The following is a 25215-nucleotide window of genomic DNA, read 5'->3' as shown; positions in this document are numbered from 1 at the left end:
CTGGACGGAGAAGGAGTTGCAACAGGGGTGAATCCAACTACTGCCTCAACACGTGACAGAATAACCAACCCTCCAAGTGAGTAATAAAGAAAATGAGGGTACAACACAGACTTTACTTCAAAAGGACAAAGAATGGTCACTACAGACATGTGTACAAACAACGATAACCAATGAGGGACTGAAGAGAACAGGGAGTATAAATACACTGGGTGAAGGAGGGAACTAATAAGACACAGGTGGAGGTAAACTAATCAGAGACAAACGAGCACAGGTGAAGACACGACAGAACATAATAGTGACAATAAGACGTATTCATTTAAAATAATAATTATAATATTAGCAATATGATAAAAAAATAACCACAGGAATGAAAGGATAATAATGGTAATATTTTTCTCACCATATGGCAGGGCATAAAAATGGTTTCTCCTTTAGCTTAGATTTCACACCCATTACCTATGGGTTTGATTACCAGGGAACACACTTATAAACTGTACTATAACTTGAATGCACTATAAATTATTTGGATACCTGTTTCTGCCAAATCAATAAATGTAATAAAAATATAAATAGAGTCCTTGATGAGCTGCATCCCTATTATCTCGTCCACTTGTGGAGTGCCCATGATACCCACAAAAGGACACTCCTCCTGACTCACTTGCTCTCCCGTTATGAATTACAGCCCCCATAATCCATTGCCTGGGCTCATTAGAATTTGAATTCTTCCAATTTTGGTTCATTAGTTTGTTGTGTTTGCCTATTTAAGCTGTTCTCCTTTGCTTTCATTGCCTATCTTGTAAGTGTTACCACTGCCTTTCTAAGCACCTGTGTCCCCTGTCCCCTGTCCCGTTTCCATTGTTTCCAATGCTTTTAAGTCTGGTGATCACTAGCATCAGTGCTCTCTGAACTTCCAAGTATGGTAGTTCCAAGTCCACAGCCTCTTTAGGTCATAGCTGCCACACTAGAGCCTCCAGCCATCATGGCCACCATGCCAGAGCCTCCAGCTGTTACGGACGACACACCAGGGTCTCTAGCCATCATGGATGCTCCACCTGAAAGTAATAAGATAGTCCATAGAAGTTTAAGACTGGCTAATAATTTGGCGGACCCACCATTAATATTGGTGCAAACAGCTGGCATCTCAATGGTCCCAAAATCGTCCTCGAGCCTATGGCACCCAAGTTCAGTGGTCCAGAGTCCAGGGTTCTCAGATGTCTTTCCATCATTGGCTGTTTTTCCTGTGATTGTGAACCGTCATCTTGGGTGTGCGGACCATTCACACTTCATCTACTCCTCCTAAGTTGTCGGCGTCTTCTCATGAACTCTGTCTCAGTCTGTCCTGTCATGACCACAGAGGTCCTGGAATCTGGAATGTCCTGCCTGCCCTGGTCTCCCGTGGGATTCTGTAGTCCCATTTACTCTGCTGTGGTGGTCTTCAGCTCCACCGAGATGGTCTTCAGACCCAACTATACCTGTTCCGCCCTGACCACCTGCTCTGCAGGCTTCACCCTGGCTCCCAGATCCGCCTATGAATAATATTATCAGTAATAATAACAGTAATTTTTCGCTGGTAGAAGTCGCTTATTTAAAACAAAAGCGTAGCTGCAGCAGATGACCACTATCGTTATAAGACATTGTAAAACATGCCTCTTAATAAATCATGAAAACAAGATTTAAACAATAAGTCTAAAACTATCACTAAAACATCAAGCTAGATGAGAGTGCCTGACATTAACTCCAATCTCATTTAGCATGCATCCCACAACCAGTACTAACACACACACAGACACACGCATCTGGTTAACTATCTTTGTGGGGACTCTTCATAGATGTAATGGTTTTTATACTGTACAAACTGTACATTTGATCCCCCTACACTGCTCCTGTCCCTAAACCTACCCATCAAAGGAAACATTCTGAATTTTTACTTTCTCAAAAAAACTCATCCTGTATGATTTATAAGCCTTTTGAAAAGTGGGGACCGAAATTGTGGTCCCCACAATGTAGGTGATCTCAGGTTTTACTATCCTTATGGGGACATTTGGTCCCCACAAGGTAATATAAAATAGGACACAGACACACACTTACATTTCGACCACAATTGAGAAGCAACATTTCTTGACATGGCCAAGAGTGGAACCATTAACATGCGGTTATCTCTCTCTCGCTGTATAAGTTTAATACATCTGGGATTTGCTTCCCCACAAAAACACACACAATGCAGGAGTAACGCATGACAGAGGACCAAATCGAATGAGAGGCATGCTCAAGTACTGCTGGAGTATAAGAAGACATCTATCAGTCAAGGATAATGTTAAGTGTTAGATGTCTCATGCTGATTTGATTGTCTTGAAACAGGATCTTGAGATGCAATGAAGGGAGGGTACAGAGTGAAAAGCAAGGAGAGAGAAAGAGACTGAGCAGAGAGTGAGGAAATGGATGGGACTCAATACAAATTGGTGAACAAAGTCATTAATGCGCCAAATGCAATAATGAGCAAAGTGGTTTGAGAGCCATGATTATGAGAGAGACAAAATCCACAAAAACGTAACAGATATGAATAGGGGGAGAGATAAAAAAAAAACTAAAAAAAAAAAAAAAAACTAAAGGGAAATGATAGCACTGGGAAAGAGGAGGGGAGAATATTGGAATTAACATTAACAAAATCAGATTAATTAAGTAACACAAAAGAAAGAAGAGCCTAAAGAAATATTTCTCAGACATTGGTCACCCAGTTTACATGATTGTTCTCAGAATTTTGGCTAATGTTCTGTCAAGGTTCTCTCAAAGTTATAAACAAATGATCACTAATGTTAATAGAATGTTTATTCAAAGTTATCTGGTCTTTAATATGGTTCTTACATTTAAAAAAAAAGACATTTCTGAAGGTTACTTGTTCAGCATTAAAAAATAATATTCCAAAAATGTCTGCAGATTGATGGAATGTTTCCTGAACGACTGCATAACCAAGAAAAAACAGGATGTCTAAGAGAGATGTATACCAAGAGGCAGATTTCTAATCCACACTCATACCTTCTACACTGTTTTACTCAATTTACTTTTTATTAAGGGAAATCAATGTAAAATAATGTAATTTGTTTAGAATGGTTGTTCAAAGTTATTTGGTCTTTAATAGGGCTCTTACATTTAAAAACATTTTTCTGAAGGTTACTTGTTCAGCATTAAAAAATAACGTTCCAAAAATGTCTGCAGATTGATGGAATGAATCCTGAACGACTGCATAAGAGAGATTTATACCAAGGGGCAGATTTGGGAAATCAATGTAAAATAATGTAATTTGTTTTTAAAGATGTTATTAAATATAAAACTTGTGCAATTATGCTAATGCAAATGGGTATTGTTGTCAGTTGACAAGCAATATATTATATACAATATAAACATCTCAATTTCATTGTCTGTAAATTTGCAACAAATGTACAGATGTCCTCCTATTTTTGATTACAAGCCTAAAATCAACCTTAAAGAACAGTTAAAAAGTGCTTAACCACCCAGCCAAATTTGAAGGGATAAAAATCCTGCCAAGTAAATGAAATTGCTTATCAAAATCTTGAAAAAGTTCAGTGCATGCCGGTGTCATGAGAAATCCTGTCCCCCTGTGAAATAGTGTCCGCTTAGGACCCCAGAGCAATTCTATTGGCTGAAAGAACTGTTCATGGGTAATCTGTTTTCAGAGCCTGATTACAATTCTTACAAAATCACGTTTTGACTTTTGTCATCCGGGCCATCCGGGTCTTCGACATCTTGCAAATCATGTTTCATATACTAGTATAACCACAGCTATTACTTATCCTTATTACGTATTATTACTTAATACAACCATTTTTATTATGTATTTTGTTTTGTTTTTAACAGATTAATGTTTGATAAAAAAAACAATTTAAAGGTCATTTAAAGGTGCACTGTGTAATATTTTTGCAGTAAAATATCCAAAAACCACTAGGCCAAAGATATATATTTTGTTCAATTGAGTACAATATCCCAAATGTGTCCAACTATTTGTAAATTGTGCGAAAGTTGCTATTTTAACCAAGAACCTGGGACGTTTCAGCATAGTGTCTGAGGAAGTCACCTGTCAATTGCGTCATATCTGCGTTACCCTCGGTTTCGGGTTTTATTTGGCAGAAGCGCTTTACTCTTAGCAGTGTGAACAAGGGAACGCACAGAGTAACGGCATAACATCATTTTCAACACACTTAAATGTATCAAATATAATAAACAGAGCTGCATTACCTCATAATCATAAACGGAAAAGCGGAAATAGTGCGGGTGCCCAGCGACTGTGTACCATCCCGTCATAATAAAAGCCCCGGTATTCGCGAGGAAGGGATTTGTGTAACAATCGCTCCAGCGGCCATGCTCAGCTCCACAACACTCGGTCCTGCTCTGCTTTACACTACAGTAACGTTAATAACCGCATGCATGAACGTGATTTCTGCCCGAGTCCTATTTTCCACCGGCTGTGAGGTGAAGACCACGTCCCAATATACTTTGCTCACACTTTGGGACATCAAACTACACCTTTGTTTAGAATAGGCGCCCTCTAGCGGACGGAAAGTTGCATAGTGCACCTTTAATTACTGTTTATTATATATGTGTAACTGTGATAAAATAGCCTAGAAATCTAGACGCACCCTAGCGGCAGCAAATCTAATCTGCCGTGAGTGTCGTCTAGCAAACCTGTTCTGTTCAATGTTACTTTCATATTGAAGTCCATGGTTATAATTATTCATATGTAGTGTCATAACTACATCTCTGACGTTTATAACAAACGAAACAGTTTGAAAATTGGCTGAGTGAGCAAACTGCCTGTGACAAGATGGCCGCCAGTTGTGGACGGCAACCTCCATTGGCCAACAGTGCACGAGACATCTAGCCTTTGGATATCTATGTCCTCGACACCCAAATCGTCCAAGACGATTGGAAATGAATGACTTCCGGCCACCTTACCGCTCTCACCGCTGGCGGTGTGGACGCACAGTAAGGTTTATTTTTCTCCATCATGCCCTGATGGAGTTTTGGTTCCTTGCCACTGTCGCCTTTGGCTTAGCTTGCTCAGTTGGGGACACTAAAATGATGTTCCAAATTATTCAACTAAATATACAAATTAAGTTTATTCATATTTAATTCTATAAACTATCCAAATCAAACTATTGTAGGCTTATGTTAAACTTTACTCTTGTACAACTTTACTTGTACTCTTGCATTCAGCCCGGTGTCATGACAAAAAACTAAATAATAAACGAATAAACTATGAATTCATTGCCATACTAAGTACACATGCAAAACATTTATTTGAAATATTAAATTGATGGGAGCAAAAACATGTTCTGAATTATATACTTATATAAGCACTTATAGCTTCAGTTATATACTACTAATATATGAAACATATGCTTTGTAAGACTTTAAAGACTATTTTAACACAATTTAAACAGCAAAAATCAAAACGCGATTGTGTAAGAATTGTAATCAGGCTCTGAACAGATTACCTATTAAAATTTCTTTCAGCCAATAGAATCGCTCTGGGGGTCCTTGCGGACACGATTTCACAGGGGGACAGGATTTGTCATGACACCGGTCCTCCTCCAGTTTCTCTTCAAGCAAATACAAAAGTAACTTAAACTGCAATTCATCGACTGGCCACTAAGGACAGGCTCCAGAGGGGAGCAGAATCTCATTGAGCTCCATGTTAAAATTTTGCCCTTCACGATAATTGTACAACTGTCAGGAACTCATGATTAAGCCTTCAACAGTTAGGATGTGTGTCCACCAAAGTGTTTTTGTCACAGCTGGCTGGTGGATTCAATTGTTTTCAATGGAAGCACCATGTTTTTAGAGTGCCATGAGCATGGTGTAGTTGCTTTTACTTCAGCCGTTCTCAAAATTAACAAAAGTTGAGTTCCTCTGTGATAATTATCTTGAAGGACAAAAACGTGTAAGCATAATAAACTTTTGTTCACAGAGCTTGTTTTTTTTTTGTGATAATCCAAAAGCCTATGGTAAATCCTATTGCACAAGATGGCGTCTATCAACTTCCATGATATGAGTGTGCGCATCATCGGTACTTCTGTTTTAAACTTTCCCACACTGCTAATAAAAAGAGTTTTGGCTTCGACCCTAAGATCAAGCTAGTAAGTAAAAAATAGTGGATTCAGGGTTAAGGCGACGGACCTTCCACAAAAGGGGAAAAAGTCGGGTTTACATTGTGTACCCCTTAGTAATTTGTCACGCTATTACTCAGAGATAAGTTTTCACTCACTTCCCGTTGATACTACGGTACTTGTAGTCTAATCAAGATGTGTAGGAACAGCTACAGCACTAGGAAAATCACTTGTGGCTTTAGCAGGCGTTTTTCTGCAGGGAGACTTTGTAGTGACCGTTGTATTGAGTTACATTCTACCACTATGTATAACAGTATCTAGGCCTAACTTATTTTCACAGAAACTTTAACCTATAGATGAGCTGCTGCAGTTCCTCATACATCTGTCAGTGGGCCTGCCTCTCAGGGATCTAGCAGAGCGATTTGACATTTGCTGCACCACATCCAGCAGGATTATTGCCACCTTGATGCACTTCCTAAACAACCTGCTTGGAAGCTAACATCTGTGGATCCCACGGGAAACTGTCAGAGCTCAACTTCCACCATGGTGCCGTTACATTCGTGTCTGGACTTTATGGGGGATCCAGTGACTGTGAGATCTTCAAGCTGTCTGGCATCGCAAGCCTATTTACAACGGATGGCAATTATGGTTGACAAAGGTTTCCTTGTGGGCAATTTGGCTTCGTGCAATGTTTTTTTCCGGCCTGCCTTTCTCTCAAAAAACCCCCAAAATGAGCAGAAAGACTGTTAGGCAGACTCAATCATTGCACATCTGAGGGTTCAGTTCAGTTGAATTTTGCTACATTCATCGGGGGACATTTAATAAAAATGCAATTGCAAGTGTCTTAACTATGAGTAAATATTACTATAAGAAAAATAATATTTAAATGATCAAATCTAATCATTTCTGTAAAGCTTTTTTATTTAGCAATTTTTAAAACGGTTTATATTATGTTAAAAAAAGTTTAGCAATTTAAAATATATTATTAAATGTGAATTGGCATGTTGCTCCAAACTTTGCACAATTAGTGTGAAAAATGTCAATTTAAATACAGAAATACATCAAATGCTTCCATATCCTTGACGAGACACAGCCCTACTTTAGTTTGAGTGTTTCATAAGATGCCTGTGCAAGTGCCTTTTTGCAGATTTGTTTTGGCTGTATGTTAATATTGAATTCTGTTCTGTTCTGTTTTACAAGTGCGTAACTGTTCTAAATGGTGAGTAACTGTGTGAGTAAACTCAAATTGTTTTGCAACGTCTTTTGTACAACTGATGAAAAAAAAAAAACACTCAAGTGATTCATTCAACAATCAGGGTCCAGTTATATCAGAGGGTTTTGCATTGGTTAGTTCTGGGAACTTAGTTCAAAGAACTATCCACAAGGGTGGCTAAAAACACACACAACCATTATGACTGTAAAAGTTGTCTGATCAAACAGCGGTTAGCCAAGTGATAATCAGTCTAGCTTTTTGTTTTTAAAAAAGACCAAGCTCAAGTTTTTATGCATCTGGGAAAAAAAAAAAAGTCTAACTTTTAATAGCTATTAGTCTAAGCAATTTATTGCAACATGCCCCAGACATCCCTTCTGATTCTAGACAACAGAAAATATGATGCATGTCATAATTGCAGAAATGTGAGAAACATTTTTTGACAAAAGGCAGTGAATTAATGGGGGCCGTGTCCCAAGTGAAACTGGCTTGGAAAATTTGTGCCCATAAAAAGATGGTGCCTAACATCACAAAATATACATGCTGATGTTAATATTCACATTGTAATTCTTAAGCTTTACAACTGAAAATGAAAGAATGATACACTTTTCCAGAAAGCTTACATCCATTAGTCAAGTTTGTTGGCTTTTACTAGTCTAAAATCCTTTTACTGGCTCCACAACCACATTATCTTAAAAACCACATAATATTTCCACCTACATTACAGAGGATGATGTGCATGTGAATGAGAAAATGATTGTTGGTTTTCATACGTCATAAATGAATATGATAACTTTAAAATCTTAAAAACAATAAAATATTTTTAAATGTAGATTATTTAATGAATCGACAAACGTGTACAATTAGTAATGTGTGTGCTAGACAACATTTCAAAATACTGTATAAAATAAATGTTGAGCTCGGATCAAAATCAAATATGTTTGATTATTTTGAGGTGAATACAAATGTAAAAAAAATGTTTTGTTTCATAACTGTCCTTCAATGCAAATACATACTGTATATAGAGCAAACTCAATATATGTGTCAAAGATACAGTTTCTGTTTGGAAAGCAGCATATCTCTGTACAAACAGATAGACATGGTGATCTGAACAAGTACAGGACAACATAAAATGAATACACACTCATTTAAAGGAATAGTTTTCCCTCGTGTTGTTCCAAACCTGTATGAAATGCAGATTCCGATTCATGTAAGAAATACAGTACTTCTTTCCTGAATGAGCCATAGCTAGAGTGAATCTTAAGAAATGTTCCTCACACAAAACTAGTGTATAGATCTAGCATGACTTGGAATATAGTGTTGGAGTATAAAATGTTATGGTTGTATTAGCTACATTTATTATACTGTTATGGTGCCTCTGCATCTTTGAAAGCTCCAGTCCTCATTCAGGAAGAATAAGTCATCCAGGTTTGAAATGACATATGGGCCAGGCGAGCTATTCCATTAAAGTCAACAATACCAAAGGTATAAATACACAAGTGTTTTTGAATGCGTGTACTATTAGGATTTCATCAGGTCATGTACACTGAAATTAGTGTAACAAAAGGGTTTTCTTCCACTCGCCCCTGTCTGGCAGTGTCTTTCAGTCTGAGCCGGACTCCTCAGAGCTTGGCGGTGTGCTGAGCACTTCCTCTTCATCATCAGACCCCTGTATAAAAAGAAGCACAAACAGAGAATGACAGGGAGACAATACATTTTCAAATCTAAACAAGGACAATGCAATATAAAATTATAGATTCAATACATTTTCTGTCACAATCTGTTTAGTTTCGTTCTTCAGTCATTCATCAGTTATCTTTCTGTGTTTCCTTTGTTCCTAATTTCCCGCCAGTCATCAGTTGTCATGGACACTCATCTAATCATCTCACATGCTTTTTATGTTGTCATTATCACTATGTATTTTAGTTCCTCTTTGTGCTCCTTTCAGTTGGCCAGTTGCTGTTGCTACTCTTTAGATAGTCTCAGCCTCAGACGTCACACCCACGGACCGTTGGCTGAACGTCTGATGCATATGGCACACTTATCTGTAAACACTTCAGGAGTTTCGAAGTCATCATCGGATTGGTTTAATTCTACAGGATGACCTGTAGACGCGCGTGTTGCGTTCTTTAACGGTCCGCCCTAAAACAAATGCCGTGGCGCCAAACTCCCTTGTCGAAGAAGAGCAACATTGTGTTTACAACTGTGACAATGAACACTTACTAGGATCGACTAAACGCTCGATTATCAAACGTATGTGATGTTCGTGACTCCATTGTTGCTGTAAACTTAAATTAATAATTTAAAGATGCACGCTGGTCTGTTATTGCAGGGACATTGACTTTACCCTTTCACGCCCTACATGATGCGGACCAAAACGAATGTTAATGTTGGTCAAACGTCCTCTTGGGCGGTCCATGACCAATAAAAGCTGCAAAAGAGTCCAGACCCCCTGCTGTCAGTCTGAAGGTCTGGCTAGGCGAGGCTACCCTTTGGATTACTTTGTTTTACTTGATTTAAAGCTGCAGTCTGTAAGTTTTGCCTCTTTGTCACCATCTCTGCTTGAACCCTGAAATTACAATTATTTTCAGAGTTATCTTCTTCTGGATTGTGCATTGGCACAGCTCCTCAGTACAAAAAAAATTCAATGTTTTGAGGTGTATGTGTGGGTTGTCTATCAACAATGATTGTCGTTTTTAACTTTCTAGATTACAAGCCGCCATCAAAATGACAAGTTTAATCACATTCCAGCTGCTGTGAGAAGAGGCCACAAATAATCCGCCACCTGCATAGCATCCACATACACAATAAAGCCTACTAGCCCAGACGACTTTATGTATACAGATGTGGCGTAATGATGCAAAGACGAACGGTGGAAACTCGTATTTCTCACAGAAAGCTTCCAGTACCACTCAAATTATAACACATTATTGTAAGCTTACCGTTTGTGAATTTGCCAAAGGTAAGGAGACCGCTTTGAACACTGGCTGGTTATGTACTTGCTCAAAAAATCATTTGGGATAATATTTAACCCCAAAAAAGTTATTGGCCGGCAGCTTCTACTATTTGATTTTAATTTAAATAGCAAATTAGATTTAGAATAAATGAATTAATTTAACACTTAATTTATTAAAATGTTAACACTTTACAACGATGTTCCATTTTTTACGAATAGTTAACTATGTTAGTTATGAAATAATCAAAATATTTTTAAAGCATGTACTAATATGAGGTTGTTCATTTCAACATTTACTAATTCATTTTTAAAATCAAAAGTATTATTTGTTTATATTAAGGTACATGAAATAACCATGAACATATGCATTTTTATTAACTAAATAAAGTTAACCATTACTCATTGTTAGTTCATGTTGGCGACTACATGAATCATGTTAACTAATGGAACCTTATTATAAATTTTATATAAATTAAATGAATCAGAACAATACTGTTCTATTTTTTTTTATTCTTCTTGAGCTAAATCTGGAAAGAATTCATTAGTTTTGTTCCTAAAAATTGGATTGAATTTTGCATTATGCATTATTTTCCATTCAACCGTATGAATGTAAAAAGTCTGTTTGTAAGAATACAAGTAAGTCTCATTTTGTAGATTTTGAACATCCTAGAGGACTGTTGAGGAGGTGCAAAAAAACAAACAACAAAACATAATCTTTGACATTTGGTCAATACTTTAATGTTGTCTGATAGCCTCGCTTCTCAGTATGTGTACATATTGATTGTCGTTTTAAAAATGTAATTTCTGAAAACCCAACTATAAAGTTACCCATCTTTTAAACTATGTACGGAGTGGCGCTTGGACTAATATTCTCAATCTTCACAGCACTTAGACGTGATGGAAACGCAGTTATGGGTAATTTCGGTGGAATCACGGCTTATGTAAAACACTGTTGCTGTAAATCCGTGACTGAGCGAAACTGTTCCCATTGCATAAACAATTTTGTGAAATGTGTGTAAGTTTGTTACCTTGCGCTTCCGTCCTTTGCCTTTTTCTGACTCTGATGAGCTCTCTTCACTGGATATGAACTCTCGACTCTTAAAGCTATCGTTGCCTGTTGCTCGCTCCTTCTCTTTCTCCCTCCCACCACCTGACTTCCTTTTCCTCTTTTCTTCATTCTTCCCTACTTTCTTTTTCTTCTCCCTTCAGGAATAAAATGTGAGAAAACAGTGAGACATGGTCAATTATTAATGCTGACATCATAGTTATGAAAAATGTGATGAGTCAATGACAGAATTTTCATTTTTGACTAGGCTATTTAAACATTTTACTTTTTTGAGCTGCCCGAGGATCCTCCACCACTCTCCTTGTACTCTCTCATCGCTCGCTCATAGTCTTTCTTAGCTTCCTCTGCTTTTCCTTCCCACTCCTGGTGGAAAGATCAAGACACATGTGTCAGTTTAAAGTGTACCAAGACAAGAGAAAACAATCTGAGGCTTTGACATTGTGGAAGGTCCAGTAAGTCACCTCTTTCTTGTCTTTGCCAATTTGTTTCCACATTTCTCCAGCTTTTTTCGAGATTTCTGTGACAGAGATGCCTGGGTTCTCTGATTTAATGCGATCTCTGCTAGAGTTCAGCCAGAGCATGTAGGCACTCATTGGCCTCTTTGGGGCGCTGCTATCCTTTGCCTTTTTCTAAACGCAAAAACACATAAAGAAGTACTTTATGAAATTGCAAGTACTTGTACGGCTTGTAATTAAAATAAATGCTACGTAAATAGTTTATAGACGGCCACCCACTATTTCTCACCTCTTTCTTCCGTGGTTTTCTTTCTTTTGCAATTTTAGCTTTCTTGGCTGGTTTCTTCTTCCGGTCTTCATCACTGTCCCCGCCATCAGCGCTGCTTTCACTGGCAGAAGCCTTACTGTCATACCTGACACAAAAATATGACTTTATTAGGTATCAGATTTTTTGAAGAAAGTGTAAGTGTGCTCTAGGGTGTTATGAGTGGTTTTTAGTGTCAAAGGCCATTTATAGGGGGTTCTGGGTGGTTTTATAGGTGGTTTTTTTTTGCATATTTGTTTTTTTTTTATTCTTATGTTTATGGTTTGTTCAAGTATGAGCAATAGTAAAAGCGATATTTTTCCTTAGAAGGCACCACTAATTTAAGCTGTTGCACACAGATAAACGCAAAGTATCTTACTCTTCTGCAATATCATCATCTTCTTCTCCAGGGTTAAATGATTCATCTGAAAAAGAAAACAAAAGTAAATTCAAATGTTGATTTTTCTCACACAAAACTTTTTCTGGTCAGCCAAGCCAGTTTATGACACCCAAATATAGTTGCACCTAGGTGTGGGTGATATAAACAAATTCTTATCAATTTTATATCTGAGCCACACATACAGCATGTGAGCACTAAATTCTTTCTCTTCTTTTCAGCTTGAACAGACTTGTGTTGTAAACAATTGAGAGAAAATGGTGTATAGTTATATTGGATCTGTGCTCTTGTCATAAACTGACAGTAGCTTAATATACCCACAGCTGTTTGTCACCACCAATGTTAATCAAACAACAAAAGAGGAAATCCCTTTTATAGCTTTATCAAAGATAAATTGTATTAACCCTTTATGCCACGTGCACATGCGCTCCCATTTGCGTGTCTCTGTTTAAGAGCCAATAGAAACTAAAATGAAATGGGTGGTACAATAATTATTTTTGCATACAAAATTATAGATGTTACACATTCAGATCAAGCCTCCAACACGCTCCTATGCGTTGTTTTCACCCTCTTAATATGCGCACAGGCGCATAAATATAGATTTCTTATTATTTCATAACTTCATGAAATATGCACAGATCGTAGAAAATTAAACATAATTTTTTTCCAGCAGATTCTCACGATTAAAATGCAATGCATTGATCACGAGATATTGCTCATTATAAAAATTAGAGGGCATCAAGGGCTAAACAAAAAGGCTATCTTAGTGCCAAATGCTGTAACTTTTGATTACTTTATGCTATCACCACAAAGCTCACATGTAGGGAAATTATGCTAAAACTATAATAAAAATTATGTATTTTTTGTCTTTTATCCGAAGTTTCTCAACACAAGAATGTCCAAATGTAATGTAATTTATATTTTCTAAAAATGTAGTGTTCTATTAAAAGTGTTCTGTTAAAAGATACCATTTGACTCTCCTTGCTATAGTTTTAGTGTTATGAGTTTTTACTTTTGTGTATGTCACATAAAAAATGCTTTCAGGTCGTAAAGGGTTAATTTATAATTAATTATATTTAAATTATTCAGTGAAGACTATGCAGTGTTATTTTACATTTTGATTATTCAGTGTCTATATCTGAATATAGTTAGATTTATTTGTATCTTTGTCCTATTGTATGTATCTATGTTTGTAATTTGTAAACCCACAACATTTTTAGATCGGGCAATTCGGTCTGGCCTCGCTCCATAGAGGAGTGATTATCCCCGAACAGAAACTGTTCGGACCAATGAAATCATCAGGACGGGCTTTAGACGATGACGGACAGATGATCAACAGTAACATAATCATGCACGTCATCAAAGGGGCTTGGATTATATTTGTTCAAATCTTAAACGCAGAACTTTTTTGTATGCATTCACCTTCACAATTTCTCTTAAAAAGTATGATCATGTTGGGTAAGTACTCATTCAATTCTTGTATTTCTTTACAACACCGGCAAAGATCGTTTATTCCAGCGTGCGTTCAGTCAGGGTTGCCAAGTTTTTACAACAAAACCTGCCAACTACTAGTCCAAAACAATAGCTTCTCGGGGGGTTCTCCGGAAAAAAAAATGGTGTTTGAGGGGTAAAATGTGTGTAATTTTGGCAAGGTTGCCTGCTAAAATTCGCACTCATGGGTCTATATATCACATAATAGTTGCTTCAACCCGCGGACATAGAAAACAACCCGCGGGGGGAAACAACGCAGACTTGGCAACACAGTGCAGTAGAGCTCTGTTGGCGTTGCTTCGTTGCTCTGATTGGTTGTAGGTCTATCCAATTGAGGTCTTTCCTGGTTCGGTTGAAACACGCCCCATAATCACAGCCCAATGGAGCAGTTTCAGACTCATATTCTGACTAGAATTGAGTATGACCACGTCAGGCTAGCACTCTCCTACAAAATCATCACAATCATTATTGAATTATTAAAGGGTTACTTCAGGGATTTAGCATTAAGCTTTGTATTTAAACTGGGTCATTAATGTAGTAGAAATTATTTTGCGTTATTGGAGGATTTTTTCCAGAACTAAAATACATAAATCTCTCGTCTCAGGGGGATATGAGGGGGGAAGCCTGATCATTCGAATATACTCCCGGGTTTCTACTGCTACAAAGCCACATGCTAAATCGGTGAAGTAACCCTTTAATTCTATACAAATACAGATACTTATTTGGCGAAACTGTTTTCATATCGCAATATATATCGCAAAATAACGCAATATTGCAATGTTAGTTTTTTCCAATACCGTGTAGCCCTACGCAATAGTTATTTTTTTAGGAAATAAGGTTATGATACCAACATTTTAGATGGTTTAATTCTCTACGCCAATTTTGATATCACAGCAAAAACCAATTCTAGCCTAAATAACATAAGTAAAAAGTCGTAAAGCTTATGGAAGAATAAGCTGCTACTCACCACTTTCACCCTCTGAGTCATCACTGTCATTGGCCTCCTCGCGGATCTTGCCCTCTTCTTTCATACGCTCCAGATACGCATCATGCTGGTCGTCATCTGAGTCACTGTACATGTTGTCATTACCTTTCATACCCTGATAGAGTAAAAACCAAAATTATATCAATGCAGTATTAACATAATGTCATTGTAAAATTAGTATTTGTAACAAAGCGGATACAGGAAAGCCGACTCCAAGCAAAGATTTCAAACCCATTCATGTTCCCTTCCTCACCGGCCTCTCTCTCTCTCACATACGCACACATTCATACAAGCAATCAGTGTTAACTCACTCAAAAGCACGCCCTTGAGCGACGCTGTGTTCATAGCACGCAGAATTGTCTAGAACACTTAATGTTTTCTTGTAAAGTCACTAAAGTGATTACAAAAGGATATACAGATTTAAGACAAAACACTGTTGCAGTCTTATAATAAAAGTCTGAGTCATCTGAACACAGCGTTCACCTGGTCAAATCATAACCAGTGAGCCTTGCCACCTTTTGATGGATGAGACATCTGCTTTAAGCCTTCAAAGACAAGAGAGAACGCTTCTGACACTCGGCTTGTGATTGAGACACGCAAACAAACACCATGCAAGCGAGTTATTAGAGAACCGACACCAGACCAGTCCGCAGGGCAATACCAACCTTTTTCTACATGAACACAACACAGACATACAGCACAAACACAAAGAGTAGAATAAGTGTGTGTCCACTATGTGAGGGGTCTATGGACATGTCTATGCAGATGAAAATGATGTTCTGCTTCATAGGACAAAAAAAGGACTGTGGGTGTACCTCTTTAAAGCCCCTGTTCTTGATGCTTAACTTCTTGGCATTGACGAAGTCAAAGAGTTTCCCATATTCCTCCCTGAAGAAAAACATAGAGATATAGAACCCATTCACACCAAGAATGATAACTATAACAATAACTATATTAGTGTCCACAACAGCAGACTGTAACATTATTTTTCTAAGAGCACTGCAGTAATGTCGTCTGCCACTTTAAAGGTGCAGTAAGCATTTTTTGAGAAACACTGTTGAAAACAGAAATCAATACCTAAATAAACAATGTTGTGAATATGTGCTAAATGTTTGATCTGTGTGTGTGCTGGGAAAAAAAGAAGTGTTTGTACATAGTCAAGCTGAATAAAAAAAGAAAGAAGGCCTGAAAATGGACACAACGTCACTTTGTTTCTGCTCTGCTGTTTTAATATGAGAACCAAGATATGCTGTCTTTGTAATATTAGCTATAGTAACAGAAAAATCTGATGCGTTAGCTGTAAGTCATTGCATGTGTATTTGTTATTTTGGGGGTAGAGCAATAAGGGGAGGGAGGTGTTTTTTTGGGTGTCGATTTTAAATATCAACAGTTCCTCAGAAATTGTTTACTGCACCTTTAAATGCTTAATCTCTTTAAAATTGGGGGGATTCTGATTGCTGTTGATGAATCAATACCATTATAGCTGTGGTGTGGACTTTGTTTTTAATTTTTTTAAGTGAAAATTAAAACTTTAAAGTTAGTTAGTTATTGTTGTTGGTGGTGTAAACGGGCCGGTACAGTATTTTTCAATTAAAAAGTCAAGTCCCCTTTATTTATATAGAGCTATATATGGTCACCATTTAGATTAGTGGCCAATTCTCAATATTAACTAACTATTAACTATGACTTTTGCCTCAGCAAATCCCTAATTACTGCTTATTAATAGTAAGGTAGGATTTGGAATGTAAAATAAGCTAATGCAGAATAAGACATTAAAATGTGCTAATAAACAGCCTATATCATAGTAATATGCCTGCTAATAAGCAATATTGAGAACTGGACTCTAAACTAAAGTGTTACCATTTATAAAATACAGATTGTTTCAAAGCAGCTTTACAGTGATAACAGGAATATTATGGATTTTGGCTGTTTAGCTGAAGTCAGTTTAGTGTTGAAAAAGTATTTATCCCTATGTTATATAGGGTTTGTTTTGTGAAACATGTTTTTTCTATATTAGCTCATTGTGTATTAGATTTGAAGTGCAGGATGTTTGTTGTGTGTAGTGTTTTTACAAAAAGAATGTCCCGGAATGGTGGAAGAATATGTTACGTAAAGGGATAGTTGTCATAAAATGACATTTCTGTCATCATTTACTCTCTCATGTCAATCCAAACCTGTAGGACTTTCTTTCTTCTGTGAAACATTGAAGAATATACTTTAAAAAAAAGTGTTTTGAACCCCACTGACTTTCAATGAATGAACAAAAACAGAAAGTCAAACAGGTTTTGAATGACACAAGGATGAACTGTTTGCAGCAACTGTTGTTTCTGCCACATTAATGTGATGTGATCATGGTGTATTGATTGTCATGATATGCATCTTTAACATCTAATGTAGAAGGGGTCAGGTCACTAAAAGAGAGTTACTCTTTTAAAATCACCACAAAGAGGCTGAGACTTTCTATGGCAGATGGAGGTTAAGTGCTCAAGGACATAATGGCAGGAAGCACCTTAAATAGGATATTGAACACTGGTCTATTCATTACTGGTATGGTCTAGTTTCCACAAAACTATGTTCCCGACAATTGGACAACATTGGACAACCTCTCAATGCTGCTGAAGGTGTACTGGTTGCCCTGCTTGGTCTCAATCTCGAAATCGAAGGAGCGGGTGGTGGTGGTTCCGCGGGCGAAGTTCACGCAGGCGATCTCTTCAAAGCGCAGGTGCACCGGGGGCTTGTGCACATAGATAAAACCTCTTTCCAAAGGATACAACAGCCCTGAAGTGGCCTTATATGAACATGTTATACATTGAGCTCCTGAGTGACTACAGAGAAGAGAGGGAGACATAATGAAATGTGATCAGGGTATATCTTTTTCCCACAAAAATAGACTTAACAAAATGTGTAAATAATATTTTGTTCTACATAATGTCAGAATATAAACTAATGTTCAAAACTTTGGGGTCAGTAAGAAATTCATACTTTTATGCAGCAAGGATGCATTTAATTGAACAAAAGTGACAGTAATGATTTATCATCTTACAAAAGATTTTATTGAAATAGTTTTCTTTAAAACTTTATATTCATCAGCATGTAAGAAGGATTTCTGAAGGATAATGTGACACTGAACGTAATGGCTGCCAAAAAAATCAACTTTGCATCACAGGACTAAATAAAATTTTAAAATATATTAAAATAGAAATCAGATGTTTTTAAAATTGTTATCATATCTCACAATATTGCTGTTTTTACTGTACTTTGATCAAATTACTGTTAAAGAATTAAGAAATGAATCAGGAAGATTTGGTTCAGTGGTTATGTTTCAGGCATTTTGGTGTATATTGATTATATTTATGCATTTTCGATACTCTTTAATTAAAAAATATATCTATTGTAACACAATTTGTAAAAGAAGCTATATATTCTCTTGTTAGATAAAATACATTTTTTAACATAAATTATGATAATTAATTTATCTATACAATAATGTTAATTACATGTTTTATACAATATATTATTTTCTCTTACCGTTGTTTATTGTATATTATTTATATATTTTGTATATGTGTTTTACCCTTGGAAATTTCCAGGCACTGTGATCTTCCTGTTGACCAGGGCCTTCATGACTCTACTGACCATCTCGTAGAGAGAGCCCGACATGTTTTTATTAAGTTTCCCTTCAAAACGTCTCTCCACTTCATCCCTGCAGCACATTAGAGAGAGAAATGATACTGTGAGTGGATCAGCAAATGACAGCAGAATGTTCATTTCAGAATTTTCATGAACAATTCCTTGAACTCCATGTTCCTCCGAGGTTACAGTCCCTGTAATACATGTACTGTAAGTTGCCTAGGATAACGCATTTGACTTCGTTGAAGTGAAAGCTGTTCGGGAAGAGTCACTTTTTCTGACAAAACACTTCACAGAATATAGTTAAACATTCATTTCTCTTTGGTTTCTTTTAGTCTTGGCATAAAATGTAAACAGTTTTTTTCTGACCCCAATCAAATCCTTCACCGGTGTTACTCATTCTCTGTCTCTGTTTCTCTCGCTCTCACTCACTCATTCATGTTGAGAGTGAGGCTGATGTCCTCTTCCTTGGAGAACAGAAGAATGAGAAAATGGTAGCGAGTTTGCCCCTGTTTAATGGGAGGGTCCAGGCTGATCTGAAACAGAAGGTAGGTTGCAACTATTAACAAATAATGCAATCAATCAGACACACAACAGAAATAGTGAAAGTAACATGAAGCCAAGTATGGTGTCCCATCCTCTGAGTTTGTGCTCGGCATTGCACCCATCCAAGTGCACACACACAGAAGTAACTATTGAACACAGCATTTCCTGCCAGTGCCAAGACTCAAACCCGTGACCTTCGTGTTACAAGACCGACTCTCTAAACAGTAGGACAATGGCCCGTTATGAAAAATGGATAAATGGAATAGAATAAGCCCTCTAATACTAGCCCTACAGATGAATCAAAAACTATTTTACATACTATGATGCCCCACTCACCACAAAGAACATCTGCCGCTGGTCTTTGTGAGGCAACAGGAAAAGGCGGAGCACTGTGGTGTATGGTATCTTGTAGTCAAACGTCTTACCATGGAGATGGAGGAATGTTGGATAAATACGGATATCGTACCTAGAGAGGAAAAAAAAAATCATCATTTATTTTAAAGTGAAAACAGAAAGATTGTGAGGTAAATATCTGGGTGTGTGGGTGTATGTACCTGCCCCTAGGTGTGAGGCACTGCAACTCTCTGAAGATACACACAGCATCTCCTGTAGCCTGGATGACATCTGCCTTGGACAGAACATTCTGAGCAAATGCCTGAAACAGCAGAGAAGAGTTCTCTACCTTATTTGTTATAGGGCAGTGTTTTTTTAACTGGGGTCGCAAGGGAGTGATAGAGGGTTTGTGGAATAGTTTATAGAAAAATCCATGTAAAAATTGGGAAAAAATGCATAATAACAGAAACAAAGAAAACAAATAATACAATTATTTCAATAAATTATATTTTGATAAATAATATCTAAATTATATTCTAAACATGCTAAATAATATATCTATATAATACATTATTTATAAAGTATAATTCTAAATAATACATCTAACAATAATATGAATTGTCAATGAGCAATGCTCAAGCAATGTTTGATTTATATTATCTTAAAACTGTACATTTTTAAAAGATGGACATTATTTCAAAACAGTCATGTTTGATGATTATGTTACTCTAAATTGTAATGTAGACATTTTCTACATCTGTAAAACCGCTTGCATCTGTAAAAAACGATATGCAGTGTGAAAATAATCTACACAAATAAATGTAAATTAAATTGATTACTATAGAGAGTAGAATTTTTTTTAACATTTTAAACATAAAATAAGCTAAATATTTTATAATTTTTGTCCAGTATAAACTAGGTCTTTATACAGAAAATTTTATAGTTGCTTTTTAAATTTTAGGATGTTAGATAGAAATTTGAATATTCCAATCTAATATGATTTCTGACCTGTAAGGTTGCCAGAATAATAATCATACACGGTCTGTTAATAGGCCAGAGGAGAACTGGTACCCCGACTAAGTCTGGTTTCTCCCAAGGTTTATTTTTCTCCATCACGCCCAGATGGAGTTTTGGTTCCTTGCCACTGTCGCCTTTGGCTTGGCTTGCTCAGTTGGGGACACTAAAGTTATTCAACTAAATTTATGAATAAAATGTATTAATTATGTCTTATTTAATTCTATAAACTATAATACTGATCTGCCAACATTGTCGCTATGTGATAAATTAAAATAAGCTGATAACATCCCTGTTTTCTCCAGAACCACTGTACAGCCAAATCTAATTAACACTGTGAAGCTGTATTGAAACAATCGTCATTGTAAAAGCACTTTTTATAAATAAAGTTTATTGATTGATTGATTGATTGATTGATGTGGGTACCATGCACAGGGATGATCATATATTTGGGGGTCTGTCATGGCATCTAAAAGATTGAAACGCTTTCTCAAGGAAGATGTTATGATTGTTGCTTGGTAAACTACGCCATCTCCTGGTCAGTTTTAGCTATACACACACGTCTGATTTACTATCTTAAATTGTAAACCTACCCATCACACAAAACGTTCTGCCTTTTTACATGAAAAAAAAAAACGAATTCTGTATGATTTATAAGATTGTTTCCTCACGGGGACCTCAATGTAGGTCTCCACAGTGACACGAGACCCCATGAGTCAGTATGCATTCAGGTTGAATTCCTCACCAGGATAGAAAAACATGTATGTACACACACACACACACACACACACACACACACACTTACCTCCACGGGGTCTGAACCCTCATCTCCTGTGGAGGGTGGGACATAGAAGCGCACCTCCATGAGGGATACCTCTGTGTCATCATTCTGATGAAACTCCACAGTGACCTCATTCTTTCCTGTTGCACACTGGGACACACTGGAGAGTGGAATCTCAAATGCAGGACTGTCATTCACCTCAAATGAAAGCAATGGCCCTGAAAAGCCACAGAAGTGCAAAAAGCTTAATAATTTGATATGGCAGTAAAAAGATAGATTTGTGTAAGACAAGTGTATTAAAAATGCAAAGCTGGAACATGCAATTAATTTAGTCATAAACAGTTTTCCATTGTTTCTATTATTTACTATAGTAGTTAACTTTTATACACTATATTGCCAAAAGTTTTGGGACATCTGCCTTTACATGCACATGAACTTTATTGACATCCCATTGGACTTTCTGTTGGAACAGGAAGAGGCCAACCCCAAACTGTTCCCTCAAAGTTGGGAACATGACATTTTCCAAAATGTTAAGAGTTAGGAGTTTTTTTACTGGAACTAAAGGGGGCAAAGCCCAAAAACTGAAAATCCCCACACCATAATCCCCCCTCCACCAAACTTTACACATACAACCACCAGACCCAGACTCATCCATTGGATTGCCAGACAGAGAAGCGCGATTTGTTACTCTAGAGAAAATCATGAAAAACCATTCCATGTAGTTCTCGACACACTGTTCATAAGGTAATCTGAAGGCCGCACAAATTTTGGCCTACCACTTCGTGGCTGAGTTGCTGTTGTTCTCAAATGCTTCCACTTTGTTATAACACCACTAACAGTTGACCGTGGAAATTTCATGAATGGACTTATTGCACAGATAGCAACCTATCACGGTACCACACTTGAATTCAATGAGCTCCTGAGAGTAACCCATTCTTTCACAAATGTTTGTAGAAGCGTCTGCATGCCTAGGTGCTTGATTTTATACACCACTGGTGATTAGAACACCTGAATTCAATGATTTGGAGGGGTGTCCCAATACTTTTGCCAATATAGTGTAGCCTTTTTAATCAATTATTTCACAGAATTGGATTTAAAGATTGTAAACAACAAATGTAAACCGACTGCTATAATAAGATTTATATTTATTTTACATCATATTTACTCAATTAGAAAGAAATAATTTGGAAATGTATTAATCTGAAAAAGAAAAAAAAACTGTAAAAGAAAAAGATTTATACTTAGCTAGTGCATGATTCTGTAATCCTATTATATTTTCAATAAATAAATAAATAGTATTTGCCTATTTTAGTAATAACACGTTAATAACACCATAATACTTTTATGTACCATTATGCTTTATGCATCATTTACTTTCTTTACAGTTCTAATAATCTAATAGACAGACCTGTTAAACAAAGAAAGTAATCTAATGAAAGTCCTGCTTCTGACACTTAGTCATAAAGGAAAACTATATCGGTCTATGCTGATAATAATAATAATAATAATAATAATAAAAAAGATCTGCCTTTATATCATATACTATACTAATTATTAATATTATTTATTATAAAGTGTTAAAAGTCCTACTTCTAATACTGTACCATTTATCTGACAGACCATAGAAACTTCACTCTTAAAAATAAAGGTTCTTTATTAGCATCTATGGGTCTGTGAAAAACAATTAATTTGCATGGATCTTTTTTTATTGCACAAAAGGTTCTTTATAGTTCTTTAGAATAATACAATGTTTTTTTTACACTAAGAAAAACATGGTACTATGGGGGGTGTTCTAATGCTGTTTCATGCATTACCACTTTTTTACATTGTTAAAGAGTTAAGAGTTTCATTAATGCTAAACATGGCCAAAATGTAAAAAAACAAACAAAAAAAAAACAAGTGTTTCTGCGCCAAATACACTCCTGCAGGATTCAAAAAAGTTTTGGAACTTTTTTTCCCCAAGTATGGCCCTGTATGATTTTATAAAGGGTGAAACTCCTTGTATGGGCACTTCTTCTGGATGAGAGTGTATGCACATCAACCAGAGCAAGAGCAAGAGCACGCCCTTCAACTAACTTTTTTGGGCTATGGAAGCCACCAGCAGTGCTGTAATTTGGTTTTTAGACCACAAAATCAACAATGTTGAACTAAATAAGTGTGTTTCTGGTTGTGTGAGGAAACAATATCCTTGTTTAGCTTCCCAAATAACCCAGTGTTAAGGAAACAGTGGATGTAGTTTGTTTTTCCGGAGCAGCAACAGAGTTCTGCAAGTGTGTTTGTTTTTTCCCGGTCACAAGTCGATAACGCAGGCAGAGAGTGAAACTGCATCCAATGTCTGTTTTGTTGGCATGCAAGTGCATATAATGTCATAGGCGTTTGCGTGGTCGGGTCTCTTTAGCTCCACCCACTGCATGCCTCCACGGGCTTGGAAGTTTTCGGAAAGAATCGGTACAGCGCATGTCTTTTATAAATATGATAAAACTATAGACTCTTCGGAGATGTGAAGGATGCAGTACTACTCTATAGGTACTCAAGATGTGTATTTTGTGTGTTATTGACCCTATAAGAACTGTTCACTGAAAGGTTATTATGGGAATGCTATTAAGGAAGGTTATTATGGCATCGCTATTTGGAACCTTTATTTTAAAGAGTGTTGAATTAAGGTCCATACAATATGCTATACAGTATATTATATATATATATATATATATATATATATATATATATATATATATATATATATATATATATATATATATATATATATCAGAAATAGTGTTGCATCAGGAGTGCACTGACCATTAAATTTAGCAGTGCCCCAATTCCAGCCCTTCACACACATGTCTTTCTCCATCAGCTCCACTTTGTAGTTGGCCTTGAAGTACTCTGAGATCTTCTCAAGGTCCTGTAACGTTACATAAAGAGATGGATACAAATTTAAGGCATGGAATGAAAGGGTGGCGCAAACTGATCTATTTTGATTGATTGAATTTTGTATCTCTGACTCACAGTGTCTTTGAAGCCATCATATTTGTAGATGTGGCCAGTGTTGGTGCACAGTTTGATGCCGTGACCCAGACAGACTCTCCTCCACTGGGCCTGAGTGATCTCGACGACCGGAATGCTGTCCACCTTCCCAGTCTTACTGTTTTTAAACACCACTGTCTGCTTACTGAAGCGCAGACGGCCATCATTCTACAAAGAGAGGTCAGACAGTCGTTTTTGTTCAGTTTTTTCTAGAAGAACTTCTCAGATTAGACACCAGACTGTTGCAGCCATTACTCACCCAGGTGCCCTTGACCTCCTGATAAATATCATTGAATTCCAGAGTGTCACTCATGTCAGCCACTCCAGCTTAGACAGAGTGAACCTGTGACGTTCAAAAGCTGCGACAGCAGGGGTAAAATCATAAATACACATCATACAGTATTCATATAGCTTCTTTATTTGTACACTGCATGTAGCATTATGAATTAGTCAACATTTCGAGAGTGTTATCAATGAAATAAAGATCCCAAATGACACTGAGCGGCACACTTTTTTTTATTGCAGATAGATTTGGATGTAAACATTTACCTTTGTGCTGTAAAATAAAACTTTAAGAATATAAATATTTTGCAGATGCACTGTAATTTTTTTAAAACTATAAACAAATAAATAGAGCTAGCAACGCTACCATATTTGGCCATCCAATAGCGGCTAGTGTTTTTTTTCTCTTTTTTGTGACGAACGAACTATTTTACATTTACAGTAAATGTCTAACGATGCTAGTTTATTTCGAACAATTTTATTGCACAGAAAATGAAACATGTGAGATATTTGAATCAGTATTACTGTTATTCGGCGAGAGGAGCAAGGCCGAGTCCTGTGTGCGTAGATGTGCGGAGCGCCGCAGAGCTTATTACCCTCGTCGTGACGCCATCAC

At 36.8% G+C, this 25215-nt stretch overlaps 1 protein-coding gene across 1 annotated transcript; it reads right to left on the bottom strand.

Moving 5' to 3' along the window:
* Positions 1-7648: 7648 nt before the first annotated feature.
* ssrp1b (structure specific recognition protein 1b) lies at positions 7649-25210 on the bottom strand. The gene is made up of 18 exons (XM_067441204.1): positions 25125-25210; positions 24577-24676; positions 24300-24485; positions 24090-24195; positions 21315-21508; positions 19717-19817; positions 19499-19628; positions 19049-19152; positions 18561-18689; positions 17590-17811; positions 15802-15874; positions 14969-15101; positions 12493-12538; positions 12099-12222; positions 11816-11983; positions 11620-11717; positions 11317-11491; positions 7649-9001 (listed from the first exon to the last, which is right to left on the bottom strand). Exons 2-18 carry the CDS (start codon positions 24628-24630, stop codon positions 8936-8938), a joined length of 2109 nt encoding a protein of 702 aa, XP_067297305.1. The 5' UTR covers positions 24631-24676; positions 25125-25210; the 3' UTR covers positions 7649-8935.
* Positions 25211-25215: the final 5 nt, after the last annotated feature.

The sequence above is a fragment of the Pseudorasbora parva genome, chromosome 4 (assembly GCF_024679245.1).
Source record: "Pseudorasbora parva isolate DD20220531a chromosome 4, ASM2467924v1, whole genome shotgun sequence".
In the NCBI taxonomy this organism is placed as follows: Eukaryota; Metazoa; Chordata; class Actinopteri; order Cypriniformes; family Gobionidae; genus Pseudorasbora; species Pseudorasbora parva.
The sequence above is the reverse complement of the archived record's forward strand: the minus strand, read 5'-3'. Positions and strand labels throughout refer to the sequence as shown.

What these genes read in the sequence shown, in the direction of transcription:
- ssrp1b (XM_067441204.1), bottom strand. Translation starts at nt 24,630, where the DNA reads ATGAGTGACACTCTGGAATTCAATGATATTTATCAGGAGGTCAAGGGC. An exon ending in GTGCCTGGAAATTTCCAAGG is followed by an intron (nt 17,812 to 18,560) that starts GTAAAACACATA and finishes TCTTCTCTGTAG; the next exon opens with TCACTCAGGAGCTCAATGTA. An exon ending in GAAAACCACGGAAGAAAGAG is followed by an intron (nt 11,984 to 12,098) that starts GTGAGAAATAGT and finishes TTTTGCGTTTAG; the next exon opens with AAAAAGGCAAAGGATAGCAG.